Source organism: Crocodylus siamensis, chromosome 1 (assembly GCF_052110815.1).
Source record: "Crocodylus siamensis isolate JL-2025a chromosome 1, ASM5211081v1, whole genome shotgun sequence".
In the NCBI taxonomy this organism is placed as follows: Eukaryota; Metazoa; Chordata; order Crocodylia; family Crocodylidae; genus Crocodylus; species Crocodylus siamensis.
The window spans coordinates 256,309,450-256,337,147 of record NC_143395.1 but is presented as its reverse complement, the minus strand read 5'-3'; the positions used below and the strand labels follow the sequence as shown (position 1 = coordinate 256,337,147).

Sequence of the window (27,698 nt, the reverse complement as noted above, 5' to 3'; positions counted from 1 at the left end):
CCCCTCATCCTAGCAGGAATTTGGAAATTATAAGGCATATGGAAGGCATTTTTTAAATTTAAACTTTCAAGTTTAGTTTGATTTTTGGACAAAGGTCCAGGTCTAGAAAGTATTTCTAAGGTCTCAAAAGTTGAGTTTCCTTAGAATATCCTGTAAATTAAGGAAAGCATTAAGGCTTTCTCTAAGTAGCATGGATTCCAAATGCATGTTTCTTGAAATTTGGGGACACAATTCCATTGTCACCAACATGTTTGACTCACTTGGCATTTGTTCTGGGTGCCATGACTCCTCGGGAATGTATCCATTATTTTCACTGCCATTCCTCCTTGTTTCCAGACTGCCATCATCTTTTTTCTTAGCTGTAACTTTTCTAGAAATAAAAATTCCTGCCATTAAAACCTTCATCACACGAGTGGTCCTAAATAGTAACTAATAAAGACACAAAGGGGATAGGGATACAAACAATTTACCAGGAGTTACGCTAGGGTGTGATTTTACAGCATATTGACTACTCTGAAGTACCTGCTTGTGTGTCAGCTCTTTCCACAGGTAAAAGTGAGGCTGCTTACTCCTTGATGAAAGGGGGGTAAATTTCCTTGCACTTGCTGTTGGCTAAGAGTATGGAGATAGGCATTTATCACAAAATAATGGGAGTGCTATAAGTTTGCACGCTACCTTACTTGTTATCTTCAGTAACTTGTTTGCATGAACTTACCCAAAGTGACTTTCAGCCTGTTACCTCCCATACAATGTGTTCTTGGGGAACCCTGGCACAGTACCCAGCCTGTCTGACTCAGAAAGGACTTCCCTCCTACCCCCCCCAGCATCCCCTTCCACCCCCGCCTGCACCAGAACTGATCAGAGAAAGGACTTACAAAAGGTAATAAAGATGCAGTGCAAAGACACTCCTAAACCCCTCCAGACAAGGGTGATAGGAGTAAGGCAACTCCCCGAGTCTCATTTACTTTGAAAATGGGACAGGGAAACACCTCCATTAGCATTCAGAGTAGAGAACAGAAATTCCAAGGCAAGGACTGCACTGAACTCTGGGACCAGTGAAGCAGGGAAGCACTGCGTGATGGGGAAATCTCTGCTCTAAATGCTAATTAACCCACATGTGCACATACCTAGCTCAGCATTTATCAGACAAATTCTAGTAATGACTCCTTTATTGGTACCCAAAACACTGAATCTACCTGTTTGCATTGTGAGCTCCCTCAGAGTAACAGCCACCCATAGCCAGGAATGGGCAGCTCCTATTATCCAGCATACCAAAACAACTCTGGTATACTCCCTTGAGCCATCATTTACCCATAAACAAACCTAGTGTTCTCCCTTGAACCATTGTTGTTTCCCTACAAAAACCACTACCCAAGCTCAAGTTTCTGTTCCAGGGCTTGGATCCAAACATTGCACCAGTTCCACTGGGATTTCCCCTTTTCCTTTTCTGCCTGGAATACCTCCACTGATTGTGCTAGGGGCTCTGCCTGTCTCAAGCACTCTAGACCTGAAACTGAATAGCCTGTCTGCAAGCCCCAACAAATACCTGGAACCTCTATGGGTTCAAGCTTCACAAGACTGGGCAGTCTTTTGTTTTGGGGTGGTGAGACCCTAACTCTCTCTGTCTCTGTTTAAGCCCATTTTCTAAGCCTCAGACTTGATTTAATCTCTCTCTCTCTCTTTCTCCCTCTCCTTCTCTCTTACTCCAGGCATTACTTTAGCGACCTGACTTTTGTTGATCAGACTTGAGCTAGATTTCCCAAAATACCCAATGGAAATTGTGTAATACTGAAACTGTTTTGTTTGTTTTTCCTTGTCTGGCTACTATTACTACTATCATCATAAGTTTCATATACCTGGTAATAAAATAAAATTTATGGTCAAGCTGCTTGCCATACTCTCTCTTTGAACTTCATTTACTTTCTTCTCCTCGACCCCCCGCCACCCCTCCCCCAATTGTTCTGCAGAAAGACTTCTTTTACCTAAGTCAAAGATCCCTGTAAAGCCCAAAAATCATGTGGGGTCTGCTCATCAAGGGAGTTACTATCAGGACAATTGGGACAAGAGATTGGGAAGTGCTGAGCTGTGGCATATGAGGGTGTCAGCCTGTAAATGATGATTGACCTAGCTGACTCAGATGTGCCCTGTTTCTGTGCTGAGTCTGTGGCACATGAGGCTATCAGCCTGGAAATGCTGAGTAACCCTGCCTGCTTGGACATGCTCTGTTAATCTGTGTGTGTGTGTGTGTGTGCGTGTGCGTGTGCGTGTGTGTGTGTGCGTGTGTGCGCGTGCGTGCATGTGTGTGTGTGTGTTCAACTGACTCCATACCTGGAGGAACCTGGCCCCGTTGAAACTTATCTCTGCAAAGTAGCTCCAGCAGGGATGAGGACTTGCAGAAAGGAGAAATAGAGCTCCGTATAGAAACACAAGTGACACAAGCAGTACATTGATTGAATTGCAGAGACCTCAGAAATGTAACTAATAAATGAGCACACCGCAAAGGAATGGGCAAATCTGGTAACAAGCCATACCTGACTTTCAAAAAGGTAATTAAAATATTTCTCATGCTTGAAACTATTATATTGCAGGTGGAGTCCTGGATAAACCCTAACTAGAGTTTCTACTTATTCAGCAACTGGGAAATACAAAACTTTACCCCCAAGACCTCCAGTCTCTGACCCACTTCATGGCTTTTGTATAAAATGAATTTCAATCTCAAATTCTGTGTTAGACTGTGTTGCTGACTCACAGGTCTGCATTGTGGACAGCGTGGAAAGTTTCCTTGTGTCCCAACTGTCAATAATGGTGGATTCCAAGGCAAGTATTGAATAGGGGGTAGATCACTCTAGAAATATCTGGTTCAGTGCCCTCCCCCTATAGCATACATTTTTTCTCATAAATGTTATGTGCCTCCTGAGGCTGGGGGGGCATGACGACTGCCCACAGGGTGTGGCAGCAGTGGGGGCATGGCAGTGGTGAGTGGGGAGCTCCCGCAGGCAGTCACAGTGGTGATGGTGGTGAGAGGGAGGGGTGGCGAGTGGCGACTGCCTGCAGGTGCTGCTGGCAGCGGCGGTCAATCTCAGGGGGTGCGCTGCCAATCTCAGGGCATGCACGTGCACCTGCGTGCACCCTCTACATGTTGCCAATGCTTCTGCTGCTGTCAGAGACTAAATAGACCATTGGTTTCACCCAGCATGCCGGTTCTTATGTTCTAATTTTCTCCCCCTAATAGTCCCTTGATTCACATAAGTTGGTGCCAACTCTGTGGGCCAGTCTAGGAAGCAGGGGAGTAATAGTCTACCTCCCCCACTCCACTCTGTCCTTTGAGCTGATGTGTCTGCTGGGGCAAAAGAAGGAGCTGTAGTTGTAATAAGTCTTTTAGCAAGGTGTACGCTACAGTGAGGACATCTCATATGTATTGTCCTCTCTTAAGTAAATCAAGATAGATTAAATAAGGAGTTCTTGTCTTTTTAAAGTTTAACCCACATGTATTTGAAAAGTAGCAAGCGTCATTTGTATCCACATTTCTGTTCTATCCACTCCAAACTAGCTCAAACCAGAGCACTCTTGGGATCAGCAAAAGGCTAAATTTTTTGTTCAGGTTTTGAGGAAGTAGTGGGCAGGGCTATGTGAAACCTTCCAGAAGGTTCTGCACAAGAATCTACAAACAACATGAAGTTTTAGCAGGTGAAAGGTAAAGTGCTAGAAGGGATCATAAACTTGCAAGCATAACAGGAAGCAAAGGAGGTGGAACTGCAGGGGATTACAGCTGGATTGGGAGGTTTTTTGTTTGTTCCCATTGTTTGAGGAAGCTTCGGCATTTATGTTTATATTTTATATAAACATACCATTAAAGTAAAACATACATAGATGGGCAAGGTCAACAGCTAAGCAAATCTAAAATTAACAAATGTCAAGTTTGGATGAGTATACTGAATACTTGGTTTTAATACCACACCACAACTCTGTTAGGTGTGCAAACCCAGTTCACAAGATAACCCCAGAACATGTCTTTACATGTGCTCTGGGGTGAAGTGGAGGGCATTTTAATTAGAGTGGATCCAAGAGCTGCTGTAATTAAAACAACCTCAGTGTCACATGTATTCAGGGTCCTGCACTTCAAAATGGCAGCAGGGGTGTTTTAACTAAAGTTCATTTGACACGCTTCAGTTAAAGCTCCTGCTCTCATCTTGAAGCATGGGAACAGTGAATACATGTGACATGTAGTCTGTTAGATTTAATTTATCAAGTCTGCTCTGACACGTGCTAATTAGTAAATGTTGGAGCAGATATCCGGCATGTGTATAGGTGCCCAGAGATTTCAAATAGAAATCCATAGCTGCGTTCTTTGCAACAGAATTTTTGTATCTATATATCTATTTTTATCTATATAGTCAAAAAACAGGGGAAAGTTAAGAGCCAGCATTTTCTTAGGGGTACCTCAAGTTTATCCAGTGGTGCTTCAAGTCTAAAAAGGTTGAGAACCACTAACTTAGAGATATAAGTACACATCTTGCATGCTACTGAATAGTTTATTTTATCTGATCCTTAAAACTTGTGAAGTCAAGGGCAGCCATGTTTGTTCTAAGAAAACAGCATGCTTCTGGGATAACTTATCCATTTCTTCTAGTGCCAAAAAGGCATGGGGGGTTACATTGGTGGGCAGGGGGCACATTCTTTTGATAGTGAAGAGAACAAATAAAAGTACCAATCCTGCAAAAAGTATTCACACATGTAACTTCTTATATTCAAGCTACAGCCTAGGGCGCTGGTCCATCAAAACATTTCAACATGTGCTTCACTTTAAGAATTATATTAAATGTAAATTCCACTGAATGTCAGTCCCAATGAAGAATTTGTGTTTAAATTTAAGCATAAGGGTATTTTTTTTGCTGAAATGAGGTCTAAAAGTATTCAACATTTCATTAAGATCTAACTTAATTTACCAGAGGTCAAATTCAGGGAATATACAGGGAAAGAGACAACCAGAGTGAAACCGGGAATATTCTACACTAGCCTCATGTAAAACCTGTAGAAAAGTACTCTGCTAGCCAACTGTAGGCGGAGACACTTAGGCAACTCTCTGGGATCTGGGGGGAAGATTTTATCATTGCATTTTAGCAAATACATTCTCTGGAATTCTGACTTTATCTGTTGAGTAGACTCTTTCCATAGATTCTGCCCTGGCAAAATTAATGTTCACAGTGGGTTCTGGGCAGGACTAGATTAAAATGCTAGAATAAGCTCTGCTGATGCAGCAATCCAAATATAAAGTTGTCCCTAGATTTGGCCTCAGCTGTTTTGCTGATTTAGCCCAACCTGTCTGTACATCTGTTCCTGGTATATTAACTGAAATAATATTTTTTTAAAGAATAACAAAAGATTAAAAGTTCTTGATCTGACGATTTTCCAAAATGATTTCTGCAATAGCAAGTCATGCTTCACTAATCTCTCAGAATTCTTTAAATGCATCGGTACTGAATAACAAAGAAGTGGTCAAGAACATCTATTTAGACTTTCAAAAGACTTTTGACAAAGTTCTACATACAAAACTCATTATTAGAGGGTGATTAAAAGACAGTATGAAGAGTAGAATTAAATATCCCACAAGCAATAATTATATATCAATTCATGGTTTAACCCTGAAAATAAAAATGAATAACCCAAAGTTATGTGATAAAACTTCCATGGTACCATTAATAGTGACAAACAGGCTCTTAATATTAATGAACAGAAGCATGCATTTTTAAAGTGTTTTGTACCAATGCAGTGGTGTACACAATTAATTTGCTTTGTATTCAGGTGTATCTGATACTCATAACTAAGTAGGAAACATTGACAGTGATCACTGGGCAGTCTTTGTTTTTGTTTGTTTTGTTTTGGTTTGTTTTGTTTTACAGTCCAACTCTAATGATCTTTAAAAAACAGGGGACATGATCTAATTTGTCTGCCAATCTGTCTCAGTTAACATGAATCAATATGTCTCAGTTTCAGCCTGCCTTTGTACACCAGAAATTCTAGTAAAGTGATATCCTAAGTTTTCCGGAAGTAGTACACCTACTGTAGTCTTTTTGAAAAGTAGAAGGCAGGGTAGATTTGCACTTTATTGACTAACCAAAGTAGATATACATATTATACCACAAGCTTTCATGGGGCAAAAGCTTCTTCAGATGCTGTTCCCACAAGTTTGTGATATACAAGTTACAAATCTATCCTGCCTTCTGCTTGACTTCAGACTAACACAGCTAACTCCATCTTTTGGAAACTTGGAGGTAGCTGCTGCAGTGAACAGTGCCCTCCTGTGGAATTGGTTGCAAATGTGAAGAACTGAGCCTGAGAGAAAACCTGTTGCAAATTGGAAACTGCTGCTAAGTCACAAACTGAAGCCTGGTTTCAGGCCCAGATGTCAGCAAAGCATCTGAGGACATATATCTAATGTTTAAGCATATGTGTAGAGGGAACTACTCATGCTTAAAAGCAGACCATTAAATACCTCACTGAAACCAAGATGTGCTAACTAAAGCATTCTGATCTTTTTAACCAAGGTTTTTATGTTTTTATTATAGTCAGAAATAGTGTGGTGGTGATTCACCTGAAAGAGTCTAATGGGCAATTTTCTGACATTTTTTAGGGTAGTGGTTTACAATATCCAGACCAGGTTGCATGATAATTTAGAGGAAAGAAAAACTAAAAGTAGAGTAAGAAGTTGCGCTGTACTGGCAAGAGGCTCAGCACAAAACTCACAGCACAGGGAGACTGGGGAGCAATGATGGCTTTACACCACATTTCCGTCATTATGATTCTGAGTTATTGTCGTGGATAGCAAGGCCCCTAAGATCATTCAGATCCAAATAGTTTCAAACATTGTGCCTGGGTACCTACTTGTGGCAGTAGTATGCAGAAATCATAGAGAAACAGGGCTGAAAGGGACTTCATATAGTTGAATCCCCTACCTGAAGCAGGATCACAAAACTACAGAATCATAGACAAAAATGAGGGTTGGAAGGAACCTCAGGAGGTCATCTAGTCCAACCCCCTGCTCAAAGCAGGACTATCTCTAGCTATATCAGCTCAGCCAAGGCTTATCAATCCCAGACAAACCATCCTATACAAATCCATAATCTAACCTCGCCAGAAAACTATCATCAACCCTGACACAGCACAAAACATAACAACCTAACCTGCCACAGGTAAAGCAAATGGGACCACAGCAGCCAATGTCCTGTGGTCTGCTTCTGTAAAAGGTTGCTAATATACACGCAAGAGATACCAGATAGAAGGTCACACCCCTGCTACAGATGAAGGCACCCCCCGCCCCATAGTCCATACCAATTTGACCATGGGGTAAAATTCCTTCTTGACCCCAAATATGGTGATTTGTCTGACCCTGATCACAACAGCAAGACTCTCTAGCCAGCACAGGTGACTGGTGGGGTGGGGGGAGCATGGGGAGGCACATGACCCCCTTGAGATTGGCCCCCAAAACTGGAGCAGGTTTTTTGCAGCAGTTTTTTTGCCATGTGGGTCGGCGGCATGGGGTGGGGGAGCCATGGCACGGAAGTATAGGAGGGGATGTGAGGCTTTTGGCCCACCCCCAGGCCTGCCCACAAACTTTAGTTAAAGCACCCCTGCTGCCATTTTGAAGTGCAGGACCTTACCCTTGTCTTCTGACTCATCCCTTAAGCCTAGGGTTGCAGTAGAGGGGATTATGGGGCAACATAAATTACCTGACACAAAGCATGAATCAGGGGAATATTCAGCTCAGATCAGGTCAGATTAGGAGCTTTTTGACAGTGCTGAAGACAGCACAAGAGGGTCATAACCAAGGGACAATATTTCCTGTGATATTCAACTTACCTCATCTCCTTTTGATAGGTGGATTCTGAAAGAAATGAAAAAAATGAATTTAAAATATGGTACAATTAAACATGACCTACTACAGAGGCTCTCAATTTCTGTATTAGAACAAAGTTCTGTCCCCTTCCACTTGTAATCACATATCACTCCTGCACAATTGTTTACATGGAAAATGAACACCATGAAAGTATTCATTTAATGCATTTATTATAGCTATACATCACATATCTAGATGAAGATGTGCATTGACAATCAATGAGATCTGTGTTCTAATAAGGCACTGTTGACATTAACACACTACATTTTTACTATGGTAGAAATACTAATGAATCCACCAAGAAAAAGCTAACTTCTTATGGGGTAACAGAAAAATGAAATGCATTGTCTACAAGCTACAAGTTCCCAAAATTCCCTGTCTGTCTGAACATTCCTTACCAAACTTTGCAGAATGCCTTAACTGACGCGATAACAGATTATAGCTAATTTAAGAGTTAAAAAATACATTAGCAAAATCCACTTACCTTTCTTTTTTTGGCGGTGGCAGCAATATACAATAATCACAATAAGCGTGACCAAAAGAAGAAAACCGACAACTGAAGATACGACTGCAACTATTATAATCCACGTGCTTGTACCGTCTCCTGTGTTTTCTATTAAATTAAATGAAGAAGTATTATACTACCAGAACTGCAGCTGGCCTTTTGCTAAAGAATAAGTATGCATCTTTTTGTGAGCACTATTCAAATTACTCATGGATTATTTAATATCAAAGATGAATTGTATTTCTCATTTGTTTGCCAGGTGACTTCATCCTACATTTATTGATAGTGCCCAAAAGTGCAAAATGCCTTGAACGTGATCTTTTTTATCACTGCAATTATTCTACTTTAGCCCATAGTTTCTTCTTTTACTGACAAACACTGGATGCTCTTTTTTTATTCTTCTCACTTACGTTGGGGGCAGTTTGTCTCTGGTCCAACACCTTTTACAGACAACGGGGCAAAATTCTACTTTGCTGTTAAGGAATGTAAATGGCACTTTCATAGTTTTAGAAGACATGAAATGACATTGTACTTCATCCTGCATAATCATCAGAATTTTAATAAAAAGTCTACATTTTTACCTGTCTGCCTTGTACCCAAAATGACTGTTTGCCCAGCTGTGCATTCTGGGAAACAATTCAATATGACCACCAAGGCATTCAGCTCCCTTTATGTTTTGTTGCAATTTAATTTCCCCCTGGAGTCAAATAAAAACTGTGCAAGACCTCTGAAATTGCAGTTGACCCAAAACCAGGACTAGTAGTGGCTTGACACTGTTGCAAGCAGCAGATTTGTGTTGCAATGTATTAAAAACTCTACCCAAGAAGATGTACGATCTAGGCCCACTCTCCTCAAAGGGATATCAGCAAGGGCTCACCTCTCACACCATAGGACAGCGTCACAACTACCACACTATGCAGAACTAGGGGCACCTTGTTGTTACAGCTGTGCCATCAAGCAGCTAAAGGGATGGATTTATGAAACCAGGAAACGGAGAATCTGCCTCTATGGCCAAGATGAGGGCCACTACATTGACTGAGAGAGGTCTTGGGTTCTAGTTCCTATTTGTCCACTTTATCCAGTAACTAGTTAATGCCATATGCAGCACTTACACTGATACTGATCTGAAATAATGCCATTTTTAATGGATTACACTTCAGTAATATATGTGAGACAGCTACTGTCCATCTCTAGAGGGATGGATGTACTGCCTAGTGAAATGAATGTGTGATTCTGGAGGCAATGGAAACTATTTCACTGATTCCCCATTGAAAGTGTGGAGCACTGAAAGCATGTCCACACAGGTGAACAGAATGCTTCTTTGTACCTGGTCCTGTTAACAGAAACTAAGTGGGCTCATCTACACATGCAATTAATGCAACTGTGTTTTCTCTGCAGAAAATTCAGGCTTCCACATTGGGAGCAAATTGTGCCCAGCAGGAGCAGTCCAGTCCAGGGCTGCTCCTGCCCTTCTCTACCCTCCTGCAGCATCCAGGAGAAGCTTCAGACTCCCCTGGGTGCCAGCCTCTAGCTCTCCCAGCTCTGGGGGCAGCCCTGAGCTGCGTAGGGCGGAGGTGGAGGGGTGTGGCAAGGGGAGCTGTCCCAGCTTAGTGGGCAGCTGCCTGCCAGCCTTGCACAGATCGGGACCCATCCTGATCTCCACAGGGCTAGGATTGCTGTTCTGGCAGCTAGGCAACTGCCTCCTAGCCACACAGAGATCGGGATAGGTCCTGATCTGCATGGGGCTGGCAGGCAGCTGCCCTCTGAGCTGGGACAGCTCCCCATATTCCCTTTCCTCCACCCCACATAAATCAGGGCTGCCTCCAGAGCCAGGACAGCTCCATGCATCCTGAAATCCATATGGCTGAGAGGCAGCTGCCCAGCAGCCAGGACAGCTCTCCCTGCCCCTTGTGGCCCCCTACTGCCTATGCTGGCCAGGAGCAATTTGCTCCCAGTCAACACCTACATGTTCACTTTGGCACATTAGTTTAATGCACCATTTTCTTATACCTGTATCTACAGGTACTAGAAAGCAGCACATTAGACTAATCTACTGCACAGTAATTTCTGTACATGTGTAGATGGTGACACTTTACTGTGCATTACATTATATTAATGTGCACTAAAGTGCCCTGTGTAGACATAACCAGTCAGAGGTGTCTTAGCAGTGAAGAAGAATTAAGTCATGAGGGGCTTTCCATTGATTTGAGTAAGTATGAAATCACAATTCCAGTTCATACTGGGTGCTCCTACATGAGACACTTTACTGTGCATTAGACTAATCTAGAGTGCAGTAAAAATCAGGGTCTATATGTATGCAGCAATTACAGCAGAGTAGATTAGTCTAATGCGCCATTTTCTAGTAGCTATAGATACAGGTACTAAAAATCAGTACATTAGTTCAATGTGTTGAAGCACACAAGTTGAATTATACAAGTTCCTTTTTTCACCTGTAAAATTAAATTAGGTGATTTCAAAATCATTCAATATTGTCCAGTTTCAAGAGAGACTTATAGTATGCCCCTAAGATAATCAACAATAAATAGATACCCATTATTCTTAAGTAGCCAGCAGCATACTGCAGACATTTGTTTTGACTGTACAATGGCCTCCCCCATTAGCTTCACCCAAATATGCCAGATATACTACCACTTAGTCACTCTCTGAACTTTCTAAAAGGAGTCCAAAATATAACTCTGGCAGCTGTTTAAAAAGACCTTCAAAAGCAATCCAAAATACAGACTGGGCAATTTGGTTTGTCTGTGCTGCACTGGATTTGTATGGGTAACAAATCTTTTAGCGTACCCCATTGAAGATGGCCATGCATGGCAAAATGTATAGCTTAGATATATCTTCTAGTCTGATCAAAGAATGAGATTCAGTAAAAGTGCAACGTACTACAAGTACACAATTACAATATGCACAGATAGGGAAGAACCAGATGGCAATTTTGCAGAAAGGGAGCTGGGGCTTATAGTGGATCACAGACTGATCATGATTCAGCAGTGTCATACAGTTGTGAGAATGGTAACCCTGTGTTGTATGTATTGTCATATGTAAACAAGTGTTGCATGTAAGATGTGAGGTAATACTTCCATTCTACTCAACATTGGTTAGGCCACATCTGGAATAACGTGTCCAGTTTTGGCACCACACTTCAAGAAAGATGTTGACCAACTAGAAAAAGGCAGAAGACAACAACAGAAATTGTCAGAACTCTAGAAATCATAATTATATCAGGGAAGACAGAAAAAAATTAGGTTTGTTTAATCTAGAAAAGAGAAAACAAAGGGGAGAAATAACAAGTCTTCAACTATGTAAAAGGTTACTACAGAGAGAAAGGTTATATGAAATGAAAAGAAACTGTTCTTCTGGGGATTGTTGACTGGGAATAGGACATGAAGTAAAGAGCGGGGTTAAATTGCAGCAAGGGAGATTTAGTTTAGACATTAGGAAAAACAGTCTAATAGTAAGGATAGCTAAGGGTCACTTAGAGAGGTGGTGGAAACTCCATGATCAAAGTTTTTCAAGAACTGATTAGACCAACATTTCCCCAAGTTTGTTGGTTTATGCACCACAGTAGCAGGGTTGGGCACTCATGCCAGCTCTACTTCAGTGGTAGCAACATCTCCTTGTCAGAGTCAGCAGTAAGGGGAACTGACCACCCACCATCAACTGCTGCTGATGCTGCTTGTCAGCAGTAGTCATTGTTAGGAAAAATGCTAGTAGCAACTGAAAAAGGATGGGCATCAGGCAGCAATCAGCAGAAATGATTTCTACAATCCCCCAGCAATCTGTCATCTTTGCCCACCCCCCAAGGCAAATTCTGGGTTAGACAGCTATCAGGAATGATTTACCTTTGGGTACAGGGATAGACTAGGTGACATTTCAAGATCCCTTTCGGCCTTACTTATTATGATTTTCTACTTTCCGTTATTTCTGTGGAAGCCTTCAAGTACTCCTGGATTTTTAACCAGCACATTACAAAAGTAGAGGCCAGCATATGAAACAAACACATGGATGCTAGGCATTGGTAGTGATCCATATAGCAATAGAGGACAGCTGTAAAATGTGGACTTGATTTTGCATTTTGAACTCCCAAATCTTTGCCCATTATTGAGTTTGGTATGGGCCTAATGAATTGGGCTGCCTGCTCCCCTGTCTCCACATGCTGTTCCTTAGCTCGCCAGGGCACAGTGTGCCTCAGCAGCTAACCCCACACTGAAGCACACTGTGCTCCAGGAAGCCCCCACCACCATCACCACCACTCCCCCTGCAGAGCATGGAGCAGCAGAGCCCTCACACTGAAGCACCTGGAGACAAAGAAGCAGGCAGCCTTGGGCTGGCTGCTCCCCTGTCTTGGGGCACATTGTGCCCCAACCAGCTGTTCCATGGCTGGCTGGGGTGCAGTGTGCCTCCACAATGGAGCCCCGACACTGAGGCATGAGGACACAAGGGAGCAGCCAGCCCAAGGCTGCCTGCCCCCCTGTCTCAAGGCACACTGCACCCCAGCCAGATGGGGAGCACCTAGTGGGGGCACAGGGTGCCTTAGTATGGGGGCTCCACAGTGCATGGAGATGGAGGAGCAGGCAGACCTGGGCTACCTGCTCCTCCATCTCCACGTGCTGCTCCCTAGCTGGCCAGAGCATAGGGTGCCTCAGACAGGGGATGGCTAGCCCCTGCTGAGGCACCCTGTGCCCCAGCCAGCCACCCCTGCACTGCAGCACATGGAGCACTGGGCCAATCACACTACAAATCACATGGGCAGGGGCATGTACTGCGGCACAAAGTAGCAGCACAAATTTGTACCACTACTATTTGTGCTGCTGCAAAATCACGTCCCTGCTTGTGTGGACCCAGCCTAAGTGTCTTTTATCTTCTACCAGCTCCTTGGCTTCCTTCTGGCACAACTATATACATCTCTTTTCGCTCAACAGTCTACTCACTTACACTATCTAAGCACAACATTTTTAATCTCTACCTAATTCTACAATGCGGGGAGCTGATGTGCTCTGAAACCAGACTGATGAATGTAAGCATCTTAGCAGGGCCAGATTAACACATAGACAAAGTTGGCACATGCCTAGGGACTAAGTGAAGAAGGGACCCAATTGTGCTTATTATACATATTATAATTATTGAGTGAAAAAAAGTAAAGGACCACAAGTTTGTTTCCCTAGGGCCCACTGAAAGGTTAATCAGACCCTTGATCATAGTTCAATTTAAAACTCTAAACTGCTGGATAAAAATTAGATCTTTTACATCTACCAGATACCCCAAGAAGTGCATTCTAGAAGGGTTTCCTTTGCCAAATAAACCCTGGTTTGAATAGTTAAAAAACATCTATATTCTCCTCCAGACAAATGGCCTGAGAAATGTACTGAGAGTCCCTAATCCAATATTTCCCCTATATTTTAAAGCAAACCATCAAAGATCCTAGCACGCAAACAGATATGCTGGCAGTGAAACTGTCTCAAGCATTCCATTTTTTTTTAAACTAATGAAAAAGCCCTTTTGCCAGAAACCTACCTGTCTGTGGTGCAAAACTATAAACAACTAGGCTATTACTAAACTAAGATTCACTCTTATGAATCCAGTTGTCATGGACAGTTGGTGTTTGGACAGAAGATGCTTTTTTGGGAAGAATGATTTAGATTATTTAATTTTTTTCTTTATATTATCATACACTATGTAGCGTTTTTATTTTGTGTAGGCTTCTGGCATAGATAATCTTATTGTGTGTTCTTAGCAAGAATTGTATATAATTATATGATTGTAGGTGTGCTATTCTATGGAATTTTTATTGCTTGTTTTATTATATTGTCTTTGAAAATGCAATAAATAAACTATTACTATTACAATGTTTCTCTTCATACTTTTTGAGCTCTCAGTCCTTCTCCCGTTCTCCAATCACTTCCTGGAATCTTGTCTCCTTATCTCTGCATCTAATTTTCTGACTAGCTTCAGACCTCATTTTAAGATGTCTAGTCACTTCCTATGGTCAGGAGCTTTAAATTCACTCCATCAGGCCAGGTACAGATGTTCAGTTTTGACCAGGAAAATCTTCATTCTCATAGTAGGAAACACAAATGTGCAGAGGCGCAAGCTTATTCTCCCAAAGTAAAAATGGCTGGGAGAAAAATAACCCAGGAACAACCGGAGTTAAATTGTTTCTGAAGGAGTTTCTCCTGGGAGACTGAAGGTTTGCACTCTTCCCAGGGACCAGGAAGAGTAGAGCCAGGGGAAAGGCTCTGATGCCTCCCTAAGACCAGGGCCACCCCAGTCTGGAGGAGGCATGTGAGCCAGCTTCTCCTGCCTATCCCATAGACCAGGAGGGGAGGGGAGTGGAGGGAAGGAGGAGCCCAGCTGTTCTCCACCTACATCCTATGCTGGAGTTCCCAGCATAGAAAGCAGGCAGGGGGTTTGCCATGCTGCTCCCTTTGCTTGGCTCCTGAGGAGCTTCCACCTGCTACTTGATATCCTTTCCCTTTCCCAGGCAGGAGAGAGGACAGGCTGTGAATTAATGGACTCCCCTAAGCGTTAAGATGGCCCAAGGAGCAGCTCTCTAGTGCCTCCTGTAACTATCTTACAGTTTTTAGCAAAGACTTTATATTATTTTTCCTTTTCTATATAACTGCCGCACGGCACTCTCACATTTATGTAACCTTGAAGTCGACTGTTAATCAAAATGAACGCTTTGTACTTTTCTCCACTGGCATTAAGCTACACATGCGCATTCTGTAAATTTCATTTCTTATCTAGAAGTGTCATTTCTGCAGAAATGAAACTTATGTAGAAACTCTGCCTAGCAATAATTATGTAAAAGAAAATTATCCTATCTCTTTATATGATAGTTAGCATCATAGAGGCAGTCCAACAAACATCTATAAAAGAGGCAAAAAAGCAGGAAGCAGCAGAGACGACAACTGGAAAACTCTGTGGGCCTGATCACCCCGCAGACCGGTTCTCAGCCTCCCCGCCTGGGCATATCCCAGCGAAGACAAAGGCCTCAGAAATCTGACAACTGACAACAAGTCACCGTGTTACAGTATTGCTTTGTATTTCCCATTCATGAGCCGTTGACCAGTTCTGGGACTACGGAGCCGGCAGCTGCTAGCTCCGGAACCCCGTGAACCAACAGACCCCTTTAGTATCCGGCATACTGTAACTGAAGAAACATCGGAGACTCCGCTTCCCGACTGCCTCCCATCATAGCTTAGACAGCATACCTACGCTCGCTATGCTTGTATTTACTGCAACTTCGTTCCAACCGGCCTCCCCTCTTACTCGTAAGAGGGTGAGGCCAGGTGAGTGAATAAAATCTTTTTATTTTACTCTATATCTACTCTATAATAACTTTTACTACTAACATTCCATCTCAATGAGCCGTTGACCAGTTCTGGGACTTAAGGAGCCGGCAGCCGCACCTAGCTTTGGACTAGCTCCACTGTTGGAACGCAAGGGCTGGCTCTGGAACCTCGTGAACCAACGGACACCCTATAGATTAAGAGACACTAACTACTTACTTTAAGTCGTCTACTTGTGCCAACTCGGCGAACCTCGAGGGCGGCTAAAAGCTACCTCAATTCCACCCCACAAGCCGCACGCTCGCACAACTCCGCAAAGCCCGCGGCTCCCCTAAGCGGTGCCGGAGCCGCTAGCCTGGCATTTCGCCACACCTCCCAGCTGGGAAGCTTGCTTGTGAATCTCTCCAGTCACTGAGATGGAGAAACATCTACATAGCCCAGCTCCCAGGCTATTTTTCTACCCAAAGAAATTACATTTGTTAGAAATGCACATCTGTATGCATCTTAAGAAAATTAGCCATCAAATTCTCTCCCCAGATATTTAGATCCTAATCACACTGTAATGCATTTCAAAACACCCATTAACATGAAAGGAAGCAGAATCAAGTCCTTTAACTTCCATTTCCTGTGCACTCTTACCTTATGCCTTTATTTTTATGTTTATGTCTTATAATAGCTTTCACAACTAATTTTAACCCAGATTTGTATTGAGCCACCTGCAGGGAATAATTTGCTAGACTGTCATACAAAGGTTATGTGCAAGCAATGCAAAAGTTAATAGACGTGTGCAGGTCATTTTTTTTAATGAGTCACAGAAACAGATATTCGTGACTGATACTCTTAACAAACTACGTTTGCCAGTCACAACTTCATCCTTTGGCAAACATTAAATCATCAGTTTCACATGTAATGGTTAACTACAGAAGTCAGAAGGCCAGGCTTGGGGAGGGGGAGCTGCTTTGTTTTGGTTTGGTTTCTTTGTTAATCAGATTTTAATATTGTATCTGTTCTTGTGATTTGTAGCCTGTCAACCTTCATTGCTTTTAAACAAATTCAGGTTTCATCTGCTGGTTAGAGCAAGACAGAATTAAAAATAAAAGGAGTGACAAAAAATTTCAGTTCAATGCATATCCTTGAGTTTTGTTCCAGAGAAACAAATAAGAATCACCAACACTAAACAGCAGAAACAAAAAGACGTTAATGGCACTGCCCCTCTGCTCTGCACCAGCACTTTTCTGATTTATGACTATCACTCAAAACAAACATTAGTTTTAAGATGTGTTTTTTAATGTTGGTGATTGCTGAGAATCACACTGATTTAAATGCAGTGTCCTGTAAGTAATCTTTCTAAACACAACATTAATTGGTAGAGCAAGCTAAGCAGAAAATCCTCTAGAATAATCAAATACTTGGAGTCCTAAGATTGGCCTTAACTCTTTCCCTTACTTTATCCTATCAACATATTGTCAGTAACATCTTTCACACTAATTCTAAATTATTTCCCTTATGGGAATGACTTCTGTTTACAAACATTATCAAGCCCTTATTATTACATGACATTATTATTACATTACATACATTATCAAGCACTCTGTCTCCTTAGATCATGAAATACAATAAAGATTTGAGTAATTTCAGACATTTCAATAAGCCCAATGCAGTGCATAGCCCAAAGACTTCTCTTTCCTTAATATTATTTCCTTGGTTCTCTTTTTAAGAAGCGAGATGTAAGGTATTTGCACTACAGTGGAGTCTGTATAGCCATGTTTTAGGATTGAAATAATGTTATCAAAGAAATGGTAATTAATGTACGCAACTTAGGTAACTATTGCATGTACTCTGTCTTATATGAATTGTTGCAAAACAATTATTCTGTAGTGCAGGAGAGGAGAAAACCAGGTAACTGAGTTCAAAGCAAGGTGGATTTTCTTTTGATGGAACTGATTGGAACATTCCAACTTTAACAAGAAAGTAGTTTCAGGTTTCGGTAAAGGGCAACAATTTAATGGAAAAAACCAGGCTGTCTTGGAGAACCCTAAAGTAACCCTGTCTCCTGACTGTTGCTAGTCCAAACTACTTTCTGCAAGGGAACTGGAGAGTCCACAGAATACCATGGCAGCATATTGATCCTCAGAGTTCAAATATGTTATGTTCATGAATATGACATCCAGAACTGAAGTGTGTTACTATGCTGTGCATGGCTGCATATATTTCTGTGGTATACTTCGGTGTGGAAAACAGCCACAAACTTCCTAAATTTCCCCTTTAACCCCCTCCAGACCCCAATTGCTGCCTTCTTTTCTTTATCACCTCCTCTTCCTTGATTAACAGCTTACCAGTTATCTTCCAAAGCAAAACAAGAGACCTGGCTAGCTGCCTGACTTCATTTCTACCTTCCTCATGTTGGCAGTGCCTGCCTGGTGGTTAAGACTTTGCAAAAGGTCCTGTCAAACAATGCTCTTTCTCTGAAGACTTAGCAAAGACTTGAGGCAGGTTTCAGGCAGGCAACACAGCTGAAGTGAGAGATAGCATTGTTTCAGTTTGAAGGTGAGTTCAGGATGGAGCTGAGACATCTACAAGGTGCAAATAGCACCAAAGATAAGGCCAAGGCATTTGAACTGACACTACAGGGAGTAATGGAAGCCTACTCCAGGTACTCGGATGAGGGCATGGCTACCCTGCAGCAGAACTGTAATTCCTTCATTTAAGGTAACGAGTCAAGGTCACCAGAGTTTCCCTGATAACATTTCCCTAAAGGGCTAGAATTGGACTTGCCCAAATTTTGGACTGTGGTGCAGCTAAGGCCAGAAGACACTAAGTGCCTTTTCACATGTTACACTTACGATGTTTTATTTAGATCTTAATAAGCATTACTACAAGTTACAAAGTTTTCTGAACAGTCGCACAGTAATGCTTACTGGGTGTATCTACATGAGATACTTTTCTGTGCAGTAAAGCATCAGTGTCTACATGTGCGCACCATTTACTGTGCAGTAAAATAGTCTACTGCACAGTTAGCTACTACCTGTAAATACAGGTAGTAAGCTAACTGCACAGTAGATACTATACACAGGGAGCAACTTTGCTCCCAGTCAACCCCATCACTAGGGGGCCACAGGAGATGGGAAATTCCCCTGGTCAAGGTACTACTCAGCTCCTGGCTCCTCCAGAAGCTGGGAGCAGAGCAGCACCCAAATGACGTAGCTCTCTGCCTGCCCTCCACAGCACTGGGACTCAGGAGCTCCCTGCTTCCCCACATATCCTGGGGCTTGTTGGGAACTGTCCCTTCTGTGGCAGCTCCCAACCTGCTCTGGGCTGCATCCCTGGCCAGCCCAGAGCTGGCTGGGAGCTGCCCGAGAAGTGGGACAGCTCTCAGCCAACCAACCCAAGCTATGCAGAAAATCCCCTTTGGGCATGAGACTTGTTCCCAAGGGCACAGGGCTCAGAGAGCTCTGCAGCAGCAGCTGTCTCCTGGCCCCACACACATCAGGACCCGTCCCCATGTGTATGGGGCAAGGAGACAGCTGCCACTGCAGCCAGCAGATCTTTTCTGGCCACACGCACAGGGGGAATGGCCCCATGCTCCCTGCCAACCCCTGGGATAACATCTTGGGGCAGTCTGAAGCTCCTCTTTGATGCAGCAGGGGGCCAGAGCAGGGTAAAAGCAATCCTGGGCTGCTCCTATAGGGAGCAGATTTGCTCCCAACAAGGAGTACATTTAGACGTGCTCCCAGGAAAAGTTTATTGCACAATATTTTACTGTGTGGTAAGCCTTTATAGCATTAATAGCATGTAAGCATGTCCTCCATGAACTAAATAAACATATCCTAAGTGTTGGAACCATGAAAACTTCAATGCACAGCAGTGTGCTACAACCAGTAAACTGCTGTTTGTGGATTCCAGATCCCACAGTACACAGGAGTGTCCTGATGGGATGACCACTGTGGAGCAGTCAGACATTAGCTTAACACATTCGGTAATACAATCTGAAAATACTCCTTGCTGGAAAAGTCCTATGTTTGCTATGCTATGATGGTGCTTAGCACATGCTTTAGTGCTTGAACAAGGGGATGCTAGCCTTTTTAAGTGCATTTAAAATGTCCTAAGTGTTATGTGCAACCAGGGCCGAATGCTACACTGCATTGTCCCACAGTGGGTGAATCTACACATGTGCTTTAATGCACAGTAGCCTATTATGCTAATTCACAGTAAAATAGGCTACTGAGCATGAAGTGTCACTTTTAAAACATGTGCTTTTGCTACTGCACATTAGAGCAACCTAATACACATTTATTTAATACCTCACATGGGAGGTACTAAATTTAATGCACATTAGGAAAAGGGCATTAATGCATGTGTAGACATGCTCAGTTACTGACAACTGTGGAAGGAGGACTGGGATGGAGACTCTATTCAGGACACCAGGGGCAGTGGTAGGAATCTTACTTAGTCAAATGTGTTACCTAGTAGAAATTGGCAACTGACTAAAGGTCCAGCATTTTTCTTTGTTTCAAACTCTTGGACTTTGTTCTTATGAGTGGGGAAGTATTGCCTTGAGTGGGGAAGGTAATTTATTTTTCTTGACTTGCCAACCTGGACATTTTTACTGCCAACATCAGGTAAGGATTCCTAGAATTTCAAATGTTGCATGTATTAGAATATTTTCATTTATTGTAAGTGTCATATCTTTATGTCACATTCATAATTTAAAGACTTTACTTTCTCCTATCCTGACAAATTTGAGTGTCTGCTGCCACACAATCATTTTCCAAAAGTAATGAATAATGGTCCTATCACTAATATGCTTCATGACATCTGTTTTTTTCCTTTTCTGATTTTCATTGTGTAACTATGGAAACTGAGGGTGCATACCTCAGTAGCTCACAGAGGAGCAGGCAAGGTAATTTTATTAATTTTATTAAATCCTCAGGATAGATATCTTTTGCTTCATCATTAATTAGAAGCAATCTAACTTTGAGGATGCCTTATTAAAACCAGTAGAATGGTCTTTTTCAATTGCATGACAAATTAGGAGCTCCTGGGAATGCTGTAAACAATTACTCACACTTAATAAAAAGGCTCAGTCAGGAAGCTTATTTGTTTATCTTCATATCTAGGCTTTTATACGACACCCATCACTCAGATATATTAATATCTTGTGTGCATTATGCAATTACCACCCATTTCAGCACAAGGAGTGGTTCACATCACATAGCATTCTGAGAAATGTCTTGAGGAGCATGTCAAGACAAAAAGATGACAAGAAGAAACATGGCTATAAGTACCTATTCTATGTAGAAGAAATCTAGAGTAGCACTGAACCACCATAAAGGCTTCTGTATTACCTTTCCAAGCCCCAACATAGATGATAACGCTAAAAAGAGGGTGTCACCAAGGTGCCATCAAGCTAATCTCAGCTCTGAGCTGACTCTAGACTGTATAACGAGCTGATAACAACTCCAGTAGCCTTGAGACATATGTACCTTATATGTCGACGCCCACACAGTCAATTGGGTCGCCAACTGGCTGGAGGGCCGCACCCAGAGGGTGGTAGTGGATGGGTCCTTCTCAACCTGGAAGGACGTGGGCAGTGGGGTTCTGCAGGGCTCGGTCCTCGGGCCCGCACTGTTCAACATCTTCATCAGTGATTTGGATGAGGGGGTAAAAAGCACCCTGTTCATATTTGCTGATGACACTAAGATGTGGGGGGACGTGGGCACACTGGAAGGAAGCATCAGGCTTCAATCAGACCTAGACAGGCTACAAGGGTGGGTGGATGTGAATAGGATGAGATTCAACACAGACGTGTACAAGATGATGCACCTGGGGAGGAACAACCGGCACCATACCTACAGGTTGGGGAACTCCCCCCTTGTCAGCACGGAGGCAGAAAAGGATCTTGGAGTCATAATTGACTCCAAGATGAACATGGGCCGGCAGTGTGGGGACAAAGTCAGGAAGGCCAACCGTACCTTGTCATGCATCCACAGATGCATCTCAAGCAGGTCCAAAGAGGTAATCCTCCCCCACTCTATGCGGCACTGGTCAGGCCGCAACTGGAGTACTGTGTCCAGTTCTGGGTGCCGCACTTCAAGAGGGATGTGGACAGCATGGAGAGGGTCCAGAGGAGGGCCACTCACATGATCAGGGGACAGCAGGGCAGGCCCTATGAGGAAAGGCTACGGGACCTGAACCTGTTCAGCCTCCAAAAGAGAAGGCTGAGGGGGGATCTTGTGGCCTGTTCTAAATTAGGGGGGATCAGCAGGCATTGGGGGAGTCACTGTTCCCCCAAGCACTGCCAGGAGTGACCAGGAATAACAGTCACAAGCCGGCTGAGGGAAGGTTTAGGTTAGATATCAGGAGGCGATACTTCACGGTCAGGGCGGCTAGGATCTGGAACCAACTTCCAAGAGAAGTGGTGCTGGCTCCTACCCTGGGGGTTTTTAAGAGGAGGTTAGATGAACATCTTGCTGGGGTCATTTGACCCCAGTATTATTTCCTGCCACGGCAGGGGGTCGGACTAGATGATCTACTCAGGTCCCTTCCAACCCTAGAAACTATAATCCCAGGACTGAGAGGCTGCAAAAGGCACTTTGTGTGCCACCTCTTCCACTGCCACATCCTGTCCTCAGCTGAACCATACACTGGATCTAATCCAGCATGTTTTTATTGTCTACAGTTTGGAAAAGAGAAGTATCTCACCTAGGATACCACTTCAGTAAAAACATTTGCTGATATACACAGTGATCCAGAGCCTGGTCCCTTGTTCCTCTTGCTACGTGTGCCTGGTAAGTTCAGCTTTTCCAATAGATTGGTAAGTCTCCTGAGAACAGAGATGTTCACTTGTGGAGCTAATTCCCACAGAATATTGGAGAGACCAAGAAGGTAGCAATATGTTAAAAATAATTGCACACTTACATGACTAGCAAATATAAACAGAGTTATAATGCTTATTGCTAACTTACAATTTGAAAGATATATTAAATATCATGCTTCACAGGTAAGGGAACAAGAGGAAGATGAATATATGGGGTATATTATCCCACATCTGCTGGCTCTATAGGTATTTTTCACTTTCCTCTGAAGCATCTGGAGGGTGAGACTGTCCAGGACTGGGGGTAATGGGCCTTGAAGCCCATCCAGTATGTTCCTACAAGAGCAATGCTTGGGAAAGAGCATGGCTAAGATTTCACTGTGCTCCAGCAATCCTTGTTGATGACACAGCCAACCAGCCTCCATGAGGAAACACATGGAAGAGTGTCAGTTAGGCTAGGAACAGACATTACACATAAACCAGTTTAAGTGATCACAAACTGGTTTAAACCTGTAAGAGAACAGATGTTCAGTGAACATAAACCAGTTTGAAAATGGCTGAAACCAGTTTGAGATAAACCTGATTGAATGTAGTATCAGACTTAACTGATTTGGCTCAAACCAGTTTATGCAATGTCTGTCCCAGACCCCTTGCTGGTTTAAGCTAAATCAGAGACACTACCCCCACCCAGCATCCCAGCATGCTCTCTGGGCTGGGCAGGAGTCTCTGCTTCACAGCAGGGCTGGCCCCTCCCCTCGGCTCCCTGGCTGGAGCTCAGCACAGACTTGCAGGCACAGCAGGGTCTGCTGGGTTCCCCATGCCCCCCCCATCCCCCCTCAGCCACCACTCATTACTTAAGCAGAGATCCTTTCCTCCTCTCTACCACAGCAGGGACTATAGGCAGACAGAATAGTGACCACTTAGAGCTTTTGAAGCTAATCAACAGGTCATCTGGTAAGGTGTTTAAGAAGTTTGAAGTAATGTAGAAAAAGGCTATTGTTTTGCTAATCAGGTGATAAAGACTGTTATCCGTGTGTCATCCCTGCCCCCTACCCAACTGGCTTGGTCATCTATCAGTTTGCTGCAAACAGTATGATGAAGCAGGGAGGAAGATTGAAAAGCTCCATATCTTCAACAGATTCATTCACTGAACAACCCCCTTGCCTCAGAGCACTAGCCTGGGGCTGGCAAGACTCTCCCCACCCCCACCTCCCTTAAACAGCCAGCGGGGAAAAGCCTGGGACTATGCAGGCAGACCTCCCTAATGAAAGAGTCCTGCCGGGGCCTGGCCACACCCCCCTCAGTTCACCTCCCTGCAGAAGGGAAGGGAGGGCAGCTCTAGTGCCCCCTACTACCTTGGCTTCTAGCCTGACCCACTGCAGGCATGTGCCTGAATTTCCTCAGTCTAGGGAGAATGTCTGTCCAGTTTTAAACCAGTTCTGCCTAGTCAGGTTAGACTAGCCTGGAAAGATTGAACCAATTCAGGATCAGACTTTCTGAATGTCTGTCCCTAGCCTTAGAGACTGGGAATTCTATCTGCCCTGCTCGCTCTTTGTAGGAACCAGAAATTGAAATTCAGGCTTTCTTGACATCAATGGCAAAACTGGCACTGACTCCAAAGGAGCCAGGATTTCATCTAGGTTTGACCTTGAGCAAATGAAGTATCACCTAAAATGTTTATGGTAGGTACAGAGATGTGTTTTATCTTATGGGCTGAAACATGTCTTTGTTTTTTAAACCTGAATATATTGGAGGGGATCTTGCACAAGGCGCAGCACTCCATTTTGTATGCAATGATGTCATGAAAAGGAAAGCTCCACTTTGTGTTGCTTAGAATATATTGTAAATGTGATGTCATGGTGCACAGGACTCGTGCTAACCCCATGTATAGGGCTTGATATGAATATCAAGTTGCAGTTTGTACCATTTACAGAAGCTTGATTCTCTTGCAGTAGCACATACCACATTGCTCAGGCTGCACATCAAAGGTTCTCAGAACAAAATAAACAATGACGGCATGAGGAATGTTCACTTACCTAGAGGAGATTCAACCAAAATAAGAGATACAGTCGCTTTCTGTGGCTTAGACAATGCTCCTATATCAGCTAAACAAGTCAGGGTCTCATTGGTTAATGGAGTCAAAGTTAAGATGCTGGTCGTATTGTGAAGGCCATTAGATTCTTGACCATGTTCAGTGATATACATCGATTTATCTACGAAAGAGTTATTTATCTTCCAGGTAATGTTTGGAGCTGGAGCCCATCCTAAGGCTTCACAAAAAATTTCAATTGTTTTGTTCACTTCTACTGTCAAGCTGCTATCTTTGATGAACAAAGATCCATTAACTGTAGGAGGCAAAAATGTTTTCTTTCTTCAGAATATTTAAATTAAATGCTTTTCTACTGCCAGCTTTAAATCTCTTTTGATAACAGAAATCAATCATGTTTTGAAATGTACATTAAAAAACCTATAAAATACTGGTTGTCTCATTTTTATGAGACAAACACAAAGCTATTGCAATTTCTTGCCCATGTTATATTCTGTTTTGACATTAGGCTCAGTTTTCAATGAAAAAGGCTGGAATTATATTTCTCTATTAGTTTTTAAAGAGTTTCTTCAGGTCAATCAGGAAACAAATTATAGAAGGCTCATATTCTCTTGGTGTTAGGTACTTTTCTTTATAACAAATTAACAGTGGCAGAAGGAAGATTCTACTTGACTGAATGCACATGCAACAGTGATGATTGAGAGAGCTTATATAGAAAGTACTTGATATGCAGGATCTTATTTTTTCTTGGTCGCTGTAATGTAGAGCAAAAGTCATAACAAGAGAAGTATAACCTTGTGTCTCAGAGACTACACTTCTGCACTCCCTTGAATCAACTACAAATAAGCTGGCTGGATGCTGCCAATTCCTAAATCAGAAGTAGAAGGGAAGCTCTACATTAAATACCAAATATGGTTTATGTACAAAACTGAGCAAAAATCCATAAAGACTCTGGTCAGAAGAGATTCTTTTTGACTGATAAATGGCACTGTTATTAACAGGCTTCTGGCACTCTCAAGCAATCCAAGAAAGAATAAGAGAGGCTATGGAAAAAAGAGCAGAATTGAAATCTTTTATAGCAGCAGCCTGAATATGAGTGAGAAAGCTGCTCTGATGCAAAATTACTGAAACAGCTTTCAAAAGAAGAGACATAGCACATATAGGGCATTAAATGAAAGAAAGAAACAATATATAGAGACAATCTGGGCAATGTGCCAAAGACTATGTTTTAGCAGTAATTTAAAATGAATTCCTTGACATGAAAATTCATACACACCTTGAACAGTAAGAAATGCATAGCCATTTTCACTACTGCCTTGACTGCTGCATTCTATTTTACCAGAATCACTCTGACGGACATCGTGGATAATCAGCTCTGAAGTAAATTCATTACCAGCCGTATAATTTTGAGAGGTGAAACGATTTTCTGTTATAACAGGTCCTAAATGATTAACTACAGTAAGAACAAGTTTCCCATTTGAAAGCCAAATGATGATTTTCCATTCCTGTGAGACAGTGCAGTTAAACTGGGCCTCTGAACCAGCTAGAACTGTTGCATTAGCGGGACCACGGACAATAGCATAACAGGAGCCAAGGCCTGTGAGGGAAAATAAATCCAAGAATTATAAGTATTGAAATACAAATGTCAATGTAGTGCTCTGGCTTGCTTAGTTTATTCTGCAAGATACTGTTATAAAACAATAATACCGTGTTTACTCAATTCTAAGATGAGGGTTCCTTTCTCCCATTTAACATGGGGGAAAAGCCCCTCATCTTAGAACTGAGTACAAAGGGGTGGAGGGAGCAGGTAACTGCTGTGGCTACCAGCTCATGTCCCTGAATCTCCCCACCTCCCACAGCCTCTCTCCCTCTCCCCACCCCACTCCCTCTGCCCCTACGTTTGTTCAGTTCTGAAAGACTCCATCCACACTGCAGCCTAAGATACTAAGCCCAGCTCCAGCCCAGCCCCATAGCAGTGATGTACATAGCCTGCATAGCTACTATGCAACCAGGCTGGAGCCATGCTCAGTGCCCCAGGCTTGAACAGGGATGGAGCCTGCTGGCATGAAGCCAAGATAAGGGGAGAATGGGAGAGCCAAGTCTGAGGGGAGATGGGGATGGAGGGAAGGAGGAGAAGGGGGAGCAGAATGGGAAGGGGGCCCCAAGACCCTGGGAATGGGGGCAAGCAGGGGGTAGGCAGGTGGAAGAGGTGACAAGAGAGCAGGTACAAGCAGAGGGCATGCTGCTTGATCTTCCCATACCACCTGCATGCCACTGCCTTCCCCCTGCAGAGGTGGGGGTGAAGTAAAAACAACTGTCCAATAATTAGATTATATAGATGGAAAATTATACCAAATTTACCATTTTTCCTATATAGAATCTAAGTTTTGGGGGGAGGAGGGTTCATCTTAAATTTAAGGTTGTCTTAAATTAAAGTAAATATGGTCCTTCTGGTATTGCATAGATGTAAGCATTTGACACCTGAAGAGAATGCCTATTAAAGGCAACCATCACTATATCTAATCTAATAGCATATATCCAACCGTGGTGAATGTTTGCAGAGCAAGTTTTAAACACCAACTATTAACAATAAGTGCCACTTTAAACAAATGAATGTTGAAATGAAGTCAGGGTTGAGTATGGTTGACGGTACATCAGTGATCTGCGGAAAATACATTACAGGGTCCTTGTAATGTCATCCCACAGTCATGGGACACACAGAATTTAAATAAATTCAGAGTTGGTGTATATCCCACTGCCAGTTTTGTGTGCACATAGATACACCATTGTTATCTAGTGATGGAACACTCCTAGCCCACCTTAGAGCCAAGCTGTGTTAAGTTAGCCAGTTATTAGTGAAAGGCTGCTGACTTGTGAAGAGGTGCCCCAATGAGATGGGCATTCTGCAGAACAGAGAAATAGGGAGTCCCAGTGTCCCACTTCCTCCATACTTTGAGGGTTCCCCATGCCATGCTGCATCAATACACAAGGAAAGCAAGACAGCAATGCCAAGGGGAACTTTTCCAGAACCAGTCCCAAAGCATGCAGTCTTTAGGATAGCAGGATTAAGTAGAAAATTCTTCCCACAGTCTCCCATTAAAACTAACAGAATTGCCTCATATAAAATTAAC

The 27,698-nt window shown here is 42.9% G+C and overlaps 1 protein-coding gene across 2 annotated transcripts in view; it reads right to left on the bottom strand.

Annotated features, from left to right (window-relative positions):
* IGSF5 (immunoglobulin superfamily member 5) overlaps positions 1 to 27,698 on the bottom strand; it is a 72,065-nt gene that overhangs the window by 30,017 nt on the left and 14,350 nt on the right. For both annotated transcript variants that reach the window (XM_090060967.1, XM_090060959.1), the window contains exons 3-7: positions 25,844 to 26,164; positions 24,557 to 24,865; positions 8,379 to 8,507; positions 7,858 to 7,882; positions 261 to 370 (exon numbers count right to left, since the gene is read on the bottom strand). In XM_090060967.1, the coding sequence (XP_089917093.1) occupies positions 261 to 370; positions 7,858 to 7,882; positions 8,379 to 8,507; positions 24,557 to 24,865; positions 25,844 to 26,164 (894 nt within the window). The remainder of the gene's footprint in view (positions 1 to 260; positions 371 to 7,857; positions 7,883 to 8,378; positions 8,508 to 24,556; positions 24,866 to 25,843; positions 26,165 to 27,698) is intronic.